At 35.5% G+C, this 11,834-nt stretch overlaps 1 protein-coding gene across 2 annotated transcripts in view; it reads right to left on the bottom strand.

Moving 5' to 3' along the window:
• Window positions 1–617: 617 nt before the first annotated feature.
• SDR9C7 (short chain dehydrogenase/reductase family 9C member 7) overlaps window positions 618–11,834 on the bottom strand; it is a 28,067-nt gene continuing 16,850 nt past the window's right edge. For both annotated transcript variants that reach the window (XM_074269942.1, XM_074269943.1), the window contains exons 6-7: window positions 11,206–11,369; window positions 618–1,735 (exon numbers count right to left, since the gene is read on the bottom strand). In XM_074269942.1, coding sequence (XP_074126043.1) covers window positions 1,515–1,735; window positions 11,206–11,369 — 385 coding nt within the window. In that variant the 3' untranslated portion in view covers window positions 618–1,514. The remainder of the gene's footprint in view (window positions 1,736–11,205; window positions 11,370–11,834) is intronic.

Here is an 11,834-nt window from a genome sequence, read left to right as displayed (position 1 = left end):
CTTTTGGCCTTCCTATCCTGCACAAGCCTGAACCCCAATTCACATGAAACCGAAAATAAATCGAGTAGAGAAATCACAGGGGGAAAATGGTTAAGTTGATTTTGCCTGACTTTGCTGTTGCAAAGAGGGAAGCTAGTTCCTAGTTGGGGAAGAGGAAGTTGAGGACAGGAAAGAAGAGGGTTCTCTGTATCTATATCCTCTCCACTGAGCTCCAATAGTCACAATCACCATGAATCTGGAAGAAGGACAGGGACTCAGAGAATATAGTCATTAGATCTCTCATTAAAGATGTTCAGATTAATCCTAAGAAGACCACTGGTGATTGTGCAGGGTCAGCTAGTTGACCCTCATTGTTTTATTGAGGGATTTGGCCACAGAAATATTTTCCAGCTCTGAAATTTGGTTCCTAAAGTATTTTTAAGGCATAGTTAAGAAGAACTGAATTTAAATGCTGCCTCAGACACTGCCTCTGTGATTTCCAGGCAAATCACTTAATCTTTCTCTACTTCGATTTCTTCATTTATGAAATGGGATTGATCACAGGCCTACCTCATAGGATAGATGTGAGAAACTTATTCTGAATCTAAAAGTGATATACAAATCAGTGAGAAGGTCCATTATTTATGAAACATTTTAAATTCATTATTTTTATTAATTCTGTGTCTTTTAACATCGATTCCCCTAGACAATAAGGTCCTTAAAGGAAGAGATTGTAAATGTTTATTAATATGCACAGCATCCATCTACAGAATAAAACACTGGAAAATTTTAGGGAAATCATTTCAAGGTTTTTACTTGAATAACATGATTGTAGTGTTGTTTCACAACTTCCAATTTGGAGGGTTAGAGGATGAGATTTTTCCTTATATTCAAAGACTGAAAATAGAAAAAAGATATTCCAAAAAATTATATCCTATTGCAAATTACTCCCAACTTCATCATCATTCTTCAGTTTGGGGAATTGGGAACTGATTATATTTATTGGGTAAATATTTGGAAGGAACTTGTCCTCTTCTTGATTTTGACATTACATTTCAGCAAAAAAACTGAGGAGACTGTGTCATTGGCTCTCCTGAGAAAGCAATGCGTGTAATGGAAAGACCACCAGCTGAAGAATCTGAAGACCTAGGTTTGGATCTCCCACCTCTGCAACAAACTTATATGTGCAACAATGGAAAAATCACTTCAATTTTCTGGATCTCAGCTTGCTTATCTGTAAAACTGAAAGAATAATACTTTCCCACCTATCTCACAGAGTTATTGTAACAAAATGCTTTGTAAACCAAGAAAATACTATGTAAATGTAGGTTCTTCTTCTTCTTTGTGGTTTCCCAGCATGATAGAGGGGTTCTGACCCTGGGAACATTAAACATTAGCTTGGTGAGAGATGCTCCTTATGAAAGACATAAAAAATCCTAGGGAGAAAATGTGTGATGAAGAAAATGGCTCCTCACAATCAGCCACACTGGGACTCCCATGCACTTTACCAGATACCAATACCCCTTCTCAGTGCCTCAGAGGACACTGTCTGCTGGCTTTGGGAGGTATCGGCTCAGAATGAAGTCCGTCAGCACTGTGGGGAACTTGGCCAGTGGGAGGTAGAGGAGTTTGGCGTCCAGGCCAGGATTATAGCGGATCCGGGGATTTCGAGAGGTAAGGGCGTGCTCTAAACAGTCTGTGACCTCACTGATTTTCGGTTCTGCCAGTCTGGTTATATTTTTTAAGTTTTTCGTGTCTGTATTAGAGGAAAAAAGAAAATTAAAAGTTCAGTGATTCTGTATAAAATTGTTTTTCTTTCCTGATTTTTCCTTTGATGCTTATTTCTTCTACTTGGTCTATGAGATTCTAAAACTCTCTGCCAATTACTCCCTCATATCTCATTATTATTTCATTCATTCATTCAATTAAACATTAATTGCATCCCAGGTATGTGCAGAGATGCTGAGAAAAACACAAAGGAAATTTTAAAAAAATGACTCCTGTCTTTAGGAGATTATAATCCATTGGAAAAAACTGGACATACTACATATGAAATAGCGACAAATAGATCTTAAATCAGATGACCTGGGAAGGATCACTGTTTCATGTGCCTTTAATTAATATAGCTTATAAATTTCTGTTCTGCTTCTTGCTACCTATATGACTTTGGGAAGGTCCTTAGATATCTACCTCCATTTCTTCATCTGCAAGTTGAGACCCTTGACTCAAATTTTACAGAAAAAAAATGGAGGTCATTTGCTATAAGTTTCCTTTCTCCCTGTTCCTTATCTCCAATCATTCATATGTCATCTTCCATTATCTTCTCCTTCTTCTCTGTCTTACATGATGGGGTAGCCTTACTCCTCCTGTCTCATCCCGTTTCCTCCAACAGATTAGCCCTTCTGCCATCCCCCCTTTCATTTATTTTCAATATTTCCATATCTACTGGCTCATTCTCTACTGCCTGCAAACATAACCATGTCTCTGCCAGCCTGGAAAAAATCCTGACTATTCCATCCTCACTGACTATTATCCTATATCTCTTCTGCTCATTGTCACTAAACTCCTCAAAAAGGCCGTCTACAATATGTCTCTTTTCTTACAATCCAACTTCTGACCTCATTATTCCACCAAAATTGTTCTCTCTGAAGTTACCAATGACTTTTTATTGCTGATTCCAATGGCCTTTTCTCCATCCTTATTTTCTTTGACCTCCCTGCACCCTTTGACACTGTTCTCTATACTCTACACTGCTTTGTTCTGGTTCTCTTCTCACCTATCTAATCACACCTTCTTTGTTACCTTGGCTAGATCCTAACTGGAGGTGTCCCACGGTCTTGCAGGAGTCCTTTTCTCTTCTAGTCTATACTACTTAACTTGGGGAATCTTATCAGTTCTCATGGATTGAATTATTGTTTTTATGCTGATGATTTTCAAATTTACCTGACTTCCAATTTCAATGCCTTTCGGAAAGCTTGACATGAATGTATAGTAGACATCTTAAACTCACTATCTAAATCTCCTCTTTTTGCATCTCTAATGCTTAGCACAATTCCTGGCATATAGTAAGCACTTAATAAATGTTTATTAATTTAGTATAAAAGAGACCCTCCAGTTTATCAATGTTGCTTTCATTGGAGAGCATGGGGTGGGGGAGGAGAGAGGGAGTTTTGAGGAAACAATGATATAGACTGGTAACCCAAAAAACTGAAGATTATATAGAAAGGACAATTTTTCAAAGGACACTGATAAATTAGAGGGCATCTGGAGGAAGAGGATTAAAATAGTGGAGAGTCTCATGATCATGTCTTCTGAGGATGATTAGAAGGGCCTGTGGATTTTCAGAGAGGAGAAGAGAAGGCTCAGGAAGGACTTCATAGATGATTTCAAGTATATGAAGGGCTTGCTTATGGAAGAAGACAGAATGAGTCTATTAGGCCTTAAAAGTTAGAACAAAGAACTATGAAAGTTGAAAAATTTCCTAACAATTAGACCTATCAAAAAATGGAATGGGCTCTCTCAGGAGGAAGTAGATTCTCAGTGAAGTTCTTCCAGCAAAGGCTAGAAGACCATTTGTTAGGTACAGTATGAGTGTTCTCCTTTGGGTCTGTGTTAAGTGTCCAGGATTACAAAGCTAGTAAGGGTCTGAGACAGGATTTGAACTATATCTTACTGGTCTTTGGGTTCCTTTCCACACTAAGAGTCTAGATTCTATCATCATCTTTACCACAGTAGTAATGTCTCCTCTCTCTCTTCATAAATGTCTCCACAATGTTTCCTATTCTTACCTATTGGACATCTTCTTACGTCTTCCAAGTACCAATAGAAGTCTCATCTAGAGGTTGTCTCCATGGCTCATCCTATTCTCACAACTTCACACCTTCCCAATCCTTATTTTTTTACCCAGCTCACATAGTTCTCCTCATTTATAATTTTCATATGCGACTCCAAAATTCAGGAATCAGAAGAAGAAACATTCATCCAACTTCTTTGTTCAGATATCTCCAACTCCTAATCATTAAATTTTACAGCTTCCCATGAGGATAGGAACCAAGTAATCCAAAGACCTTATGCACATAAATATAGTTACTGCAGTACATTTTGTGAGAGCAAAAAATTGGAAACAAAGCAGATGCCCATGAATTCAGGACTATTTACATAAATGAAATACAACATTTGAAATAATCAATATGAAGAATATAGATAATCATGGAATGGTTTCTGTGAACTGACAAAAAGTGGAATAAATAGAACAAGGAAAATTATATACTCAAAGATTACAACAACGTAAGTAGATAGAACATTAATAAAACAACTGAAACTGAATATTGTAAAATTATGATAATCAAGTTTTGTACCACCCCCAATTCTTGGCAAAAGTGGGGGAGGACTGTGAGTGTAGAATATCAGAATTTTTTTACATGCTGGGTAATTTTGTTGAACTTTTAAAGAATTCTGTATTATAAGAGAAGAGTCTCTGAAAGGAATATAGTTAGAAATGTAGATGATATGAAAACAAAATATATTAACAATTTTTTTTTTTTTTTGTAAAAGAAATCCATCAGTCCAACTCATTGATTTTATGGATGAGGAAACTACAATGCAGAGATTTAAAATGACTTGCCAGAAATCATGGCAATGAGTGGTTTAGGGATTGTTTTTAGACTGGGCTTGTGATTTTATTTGTAGAGAAGTGTTTTGTCAAGAAATTCCATCTCTTGTCTGCACCCTCCCTTCTCTCAGTCTCTAAATATCTTATAGACATTGAGAATCACTTGAGGCTTAGAAAGGTTAAATAATTTATCCAGAGTCATAGTACCTGTGAGAGACAGGATTTACATTTGAGTCTTCCAGACTCCTGATAAGCTCTTTGTTCAAACATCATGTTGATTTGGTTATCACCAAAACTAAGGAAGGAAACTAGCAGTGGCTATGGTGACATCTTACTGGGTATAGTGGTCAGTAATTTATTGTCATCCTGTGATTTACAGAACATATAAGATGTGCTTTTCAAAAGTAAGTTACAAAGATCAAACTAGAAAAAATAGTTTCTCAATATAAAAAAGATGATATTTGATGACATAAAAGGAGTCATCATTTGAACTACAATATGTGAAAAGCACCATGGTATAGTACAGAGAAAGCTGACCTTTGACTTAGGAATCCTAGTTTCCAGACTTGTATAAGACAATTATTAGCTGTGTGACTATGGCCATCAAGTCATTTAATTTTTCAATGCCCTTAGAAAACACTCTAAGATGATAGTTACAGAGGAGTTGCAGATCTTTCCACCAAAGAAATCACAGGTCCTGACACCAATAATTTCAAATTTTTTTAAGTAAAAGACTTTGAAAACTATGAGTGTATTCAAGTCAAATAGTATATAATTTTCCTATTATTGTTCTAGAGTGAATACTTGTTGGAATACACGGGAGAGCTGTTGGAATACACGGGAGCCACCTGACAGTGGCTGCTGGAAATCCAACCCAGAATGGATCTCCTCTTGTGAGAAGATGATACAAGAAGACTGAGAAGCAGTGGCTCTTCTCTGATCTCTCTGACTGAGAGGCCGTTGCCTTGTCTGACCTCTCTCCTCTTCTCTGTGCCACCAATTTATCTCATTCTTAGTCCACAACACCTGTGTCAGCAAAGGTTGCCTTCCAACCTTTAACAAATACTAGTGAAAATCACTGCACCGAGAAGCCTTGCTCCTCCTGCTAAGATTCCAAATGTATAAGACAGAATAAAAGGTCATGCGGAAGGCTCACCAAATAGAGATTTGCCTGACTTAGTTAGGGGAGTCTAGGAGAAGCTTTCTTGGAGCAATGGGTTAGAAGTCATAAGAGACCTCTATGAAAACTTGTGTGAACTTAACAGGTTAATATTGTGGTCCATTTTGAATAATCCTATATCACTTGGGAAAATTTGTCAATGAATCAAACAGAATTTATTGTGGGTATTAAATACCAATCACTCTGCCAAATTATGGAGATATAAAGATGTTGAGTGAAACAATCCCTCCTCCCAAGAAGTTTATATCCTACTAGGGGAAGCAATACAGATTTATTTATTGTGTAGGTGTGTGTATCTCTCTATATAATATAAAACAAAATAGTTTGAGAAAGAAGACCTTAGCAGATGAGGAGATCAGAAAAGACTTTAATAATATTAGAACAGAATGCTTAAGCACCTTTCTAAAGAAAGAGAGAAATTCTATGAGGTGAAAATGAGAAAACTGCCTTCTAGAGAAGATGACCAATATAGACAGGAGAGGCAGTGTAGTGTGTGAGAAACAAAGAGAAAAATCCATTTGATTGATTACAAAATATAGAAGCGAGACTATTGCACAAAAAGGCCAGAAAGGTAAGTTGTAGAAAGGTTAAAAAGCAACACAGAAAAGTTTATATTTTTTGCAAAGGTAATAAGAAGCCACAAGAGTTCATTGAGTAGGGTAGTGACATGATGAAATCCATGCTCAAGTAAAATCACTTTGCTTTCAGTGAGGAGAGACCAATTAAGAGGAAGTTTTAGCAATCTAAGCAAGAGAGCATAAACTCATAAATTAATTTGTTAGTTGTATAAGTAGCTGTATCAGAATATTAATGCCAAATATTTGTTTGGTTCTTTATAATCTGCAAAAGCTTTCATGTACATTATCTAACTCCCCTGGGCTTTAGTTTCCTCATCTATGAAACAAGAAGACAAGACAAGATGACCTCTGAAAATCTTTCCAGCTCTAAGTCTGTGATTCTTGACTTCCATTGTTGATTTTATTCTCCAGATGAAAAAACTGATAGATGAACATAGATAGAAAGCATTAGTTGGTCCTATTAACATCATATCAGGAGTGCTAAAGCTTAGAATGGGCTGAAGTTGGCTAGGTAAGTTGAACTCAAGAAATTTTTTTTTTTTTAGTTTCTATAGAGAGAAAGAGAAGGAACAAAGAAGGAATTGCTTGAAGTAGATGGGACCATAATAGCTAGTAAGTAAGCAGTACTGAGTACAGAATAAGCAGAACTGTCCAATTGTTTTTATTCTTCTGCTAAGAAGACTTTTTTCCCTGCCAAGAAGACTTTTACAGTAGAAATGATGAGGTTTTTTTTACATCATTGGATTATTGGGCTATTGGGGAATTAAAAAGTGGAGAGATAACAAGAGATACTGAAATTTTTAAAAGTCTCTCTTACTTCAAAGAATAATGTTAAATGATCACCTGCACAAAAAGAATTCATAGAACTCAAAAAAGATTTAAAAATCAAATGAGAGATATTGAGTAAATTTTTTAAAGAAAGAACAATACAAGAAAACTAAAAAAGATTATGAAAAGAAAGTCTATCAACTGGGAAAAGGAATCTTAAGGAGGAAAAAAACTCTTTGAAAATCAGAATTGTGCAAGGGGAAGCCAGCAAAGTCATAAGGGACCAAAAAATAATAAAAACAAAATAGAAAGAATGAAAAAAAAATAGAAAAGAATGTGAAACATCTTAGCAACTGATCTGGAGAACAGATTAAGAAGAATAAAAATAAGAATAACCAGACTATTTGAAAATATATAATAATACAAAAAATAATTAAAGAAAATTGTTCTGAAGTGTTAAACAAGAAGGGAAATTAGAAATTGAAAAAAAAAATCTACTAATTACCACCTGAAGGAGATCCTACAAGGAAAATTTACAGGAATATCATAGCCACATTCCAAAACTCCCAGCTCAAGGAGAAAATATCATGAGCAACAAGAAGAAACAATTTAAATAGAGAGAAGCCACAATTAGAATCACAATCTAGAAGCAGCTACATTAAAAGAGTATCTTGAGACATTGTATACAAAGGAGCAAAAGAACTAGGTCTGTGGCCAAAAATATTATGCCCAGGAAATTTTGAGCATAATTTCGAATGAAGAAAAAAAAAATTGAAATACAGTGAATTGTTAGACTTTCAGGATTTTGTTGCAAAAAGATCCAAACTTAATATTATTAACATATCAAATATATAATATTAATTATAATCAGTTATATAGCTCTGGGAAACAGAAAGTTGCAAGCCCTGGGGCTAGTTGGATTGAGTAGTAGCCTTCACCTCAGCCATAGGAATTTTCACCTCTTGGACAAATGTGGGGAATCAGGCATCTATAGGGGAAGACTGATGAAACCTTTGCTGAGAAGGAATGCCAGGTCCAGCTGTGCTGCTAATATATATTAATTATATTAATAATATTTTAATATAATTAATATATTAATTTGCCATATAAGATCCGAGAGAAATATAAAATAAACATCAAAGACTAATTACATAGGACTTAATAAGGATAGACTTTACTTTTTATACATGGAAATATAAATCATTTATGTAAGATTGTCATTAGTAATTGGGTATTTAGAAATCCTGGAGTAGAGTTGAATACGGTGTGATTCTAAAAAGCAAAATTGTGTAGGAAAAAATAAAGAGAATAATTATCTTATACAAATAAGGTGTGAGAGAAAGAACTGACACTGAGGAATTCGATGGGGGAGGAGAGCTGGTGGTTCTGGAACTGACTCTCACAATACATACATATTTAGAAGGATATAAAAGTTTTCTAAATTGAGAAAGAAATAAGGGGATAAGGAATAGGGAAGAGAAAGAGAAAAAGGAGGGATTTTTAGAGGGAACCCTTCTCTCATCACATATGGGTCAAAGAAAGAACAACATATACATTTAGAAGGGGAAAAAAGTCTTCTAAATTAATAAAGAAATAAGAGGATGAGGGAACAGGATAAAGTGGGTAAAAAAGGGTGTGTAGATTAGCAGGAATAGGACAAAGAAGAAAGAACATGTAAATTTGGAAGGCTATAAAAGTTTTCTAAATTTATATAGAAACAAAGGGGGCAAGAGGAAAGAGGGATTAAGTAATAGGAGGGCAAGATAGCAGATAGTAAAGCAGATGAGTTAGGAGAAATAAGAAATAAATATACACAAACATAAAATAACGATCAGGATTAGAATTTATTATGTAAAAAAAGCTAGAGTAGTAATCATGATCTCAGACAAAATTAAAGCTAAAATAGAGTTAATCAAAAGAGAAAAACAAGGAAATTATGCTATATGTCAGCCATGTTAATTAAAATTGTTTAGGACTATGTAAAATAAGCAGACAGCATAAGGTTGGAATATTGCTGTGGTGTATAAAATGATGAGTTGATGGAACTGAAAAAATAAGGCAAGATTGCACTTATAAAGGAAGATGTTATCCACCTTCAGAGAAAAAAGAGGACAAAAAAAGCAAAGATAGATGCATATGAATGTATATATGTGTATGATTATAGATATCTATCATCTGTGTATATGTTTATGTATAGATATATATATATGTGTATGTACTCACATATGTGTATATGTGTGTATGTATATAATATCTAAAATCTCTATCTATCCTTCTGGAGAGGAGAGGAAGGAAAAAAAATAAAATGAAAGTAAAGTTAAAAAAGAAAAGTAAAATAAGAACAAAATAAAATAAGAATAAAGTAAATTTAAAAAAATCATAAAGTAAAAAGTACACAGCAGAGAATAAAAGAAAATCTACAAAGAAAAGATGGACAGCTTTGAATACAATGTATAGTATTTATTATATAGACGTTCTTGAAATGGATATTTATTGTTTTATACTGAATCTGCTCTTATGATCTGTTGTTCACATGGCAATATGTTTTTTCTTTTCCTATTTTGTATTTAAGTTTAAAATAAAAAAATTTTTAAAAAAAGAATTCATAGATTTGATAGCTAAGCCACTGACAGTAATATCTAAAGAAAAATCTTGGAAAATAGAAGAGATACCAAAAGATGAAAGAAGAACAAATTTTGACTCAACCTTTGGAAGAAAGACACGAAAATTATAAACCAGTAACTTCAATTCATTTTCCTTTGAAAATCCAAAATTAGAATTTTAAATCGATAGTTAAGGAATATCTAGTGAGGAGAGGAAGGGCAGATAAGTGGTGCTATATAGTACATGGAAAGCTAGGCTGGGAATCAGGAAGAATCTTCTTCCTAAGTTCAAATCTGACTTCAGAAATTTATTTGTTAGATGACCCTGGACAAATGACTTAACCCTGCTGGCTTCAGGTCTTCATCTTCAAAATGAACTGGAGAAAGAAATGACAAACCAATCTAGTATCTTTGCCAAGAAAAACCCCAAATGGATTCATGAAGAGTCAGACATTACAGAACAAGAAGTAAGGAGAGATCATACAAAACTAATATTTACTTTAAAAACCACAATAACAATGTTACTTAATTGTAGAGCACTAGTATGCTGCAATTAATTTGCCTATTTTTTTTAATACTTGATAAAATGTACCATCAATGTTATTTTTTGTGGGGTTTCTTATCTATAAAATAGATAAGAACATAGTTGGATTCCAAATAAGTCTAAAGGCTAGACTCAAACAATAATTGTTAATGTCAGTTTGATAGGAGATTACTAGAGGGTTTTTTAGCCTCTTGATTTTGTGATTTGCTTCATGCTGTTTAATGTTTTTTATCAGGGACAGGAATAAATAAAAGAAAATTGTGCTGATCAAAGCCAGGGGTGAGCTGGGATTGATGATAGCTACAATCCAAAAAGATCTTAATAGGCTAGAGTATTAGTCTGAATCTAACAAAGAAAACAATATGGAAAAATGAAAAATCATGGCCTTGGGCTGAAAAATTCAACAGCATAAGACTGGGAAAGGCACAGATGGATGCTATACCATCTGAAAAAGTTCTAAGGTTTTAGTAATAGTTACTAAAGTGAATATAACCATGGCCTGCACTGAGAGGCAGAGTTCCCAGGAAAAAGGGGGTCATGTCAGTTCTGCCATGGTCAGATTTCTTCTGGAGCACTGCCTCCGTTTCTAGCACAATGGTTTAAACTGGAGGTAAGCCCAGGGGGATGATGGGATGGTGGAGAAGTTGAAGGGTTTGAGCCAAAAGAAGAAAAGATAGGGATAGAGGAGGGATGTCAGGATGTCATGTAATCAAGATTACATGTGAGCAACACAGGCTATCCATTTATGACTTCCTTTCCTTTCCAAGGCTATTGTGTCAAGTTCTTTCCATCCCTCTCCCCTACATTTGTTTAAAAACGGTGGGGAAGAGCTGAGTGATTGGTACTGTCTGGAAGCCCCAGGAGATAACCCTGCTCACCTTCCTCCCAGTCCAGCCCCAACTCCTCCCTCTTCTCCCCACCATATAGGGAGGGACACTTACAAAGGTAGTAATACTGCTCTCCGTAGCTGTTCCTTGTCTCCTGGGGGAGCCGCTCCCACAGCTGTCTCATGCGTTGTTCTATGTTTTCCGTGCCCAAAATGGAAGTCCGGTAGTTTCCAGGCTCAATGATGCAGACTTTCACGCCAAAATAATAGAGCTCCCTCCTAATAGGAAAATCATAAACTTAGTTCAATGTGCTCCCAGTTCCAAAGACTTTCTAGATTTTAACAGGGACAATTGTGTGTGGGAGAGGGGTGTCTCCTTTCTACTTCCAGATACCCATGTTCTCCAATCAGCAGAATTTCTACCTGGAGAACTTCCTAACACACACACAGACACAGGGACACAGGAAGAAACTCATGCAAATGACCCTTTCTGTGCTTAACCATTTCTAGCAATTAGAATGGGTAGGGCCATCAGGAATAAGAATTAGCTACTGCATCCAGCCACCCACTGTTGACCTCCTACACCCAACTTCCTTCCAGTTTCAGGGTTTAGAAAGGGATGATTGGGAAAAGATAGAATTGTGGGAGTGTCCTTTCTTTGGTCCTTACAGGGATAAGATCTTCAGAGACCTTAAATGCTCACCTTCCAAAGCACCTATTTAAGGATCAGTCAGACAATCCTTA

Source organism: Sminthopsis crassicaudata, chromosome 5, assembly GCF_048593235.1.
Source record: "Sminthopsis crassicaudata isolate SCR6 chromosome 5, ASM4859323v1, whole genome shotgun sequence".
NCBI lineage: Eukaryota > Metazoa > Chordata > Mammalia > Dasyuromorphia > Dasyuridae > Sminthopsis > Sminthopsis crassicaudata.
Note: the sequence above shows the minus strand (reverse complement) of the source record. Positions and strands in the feature narration are given on the sequence as shown.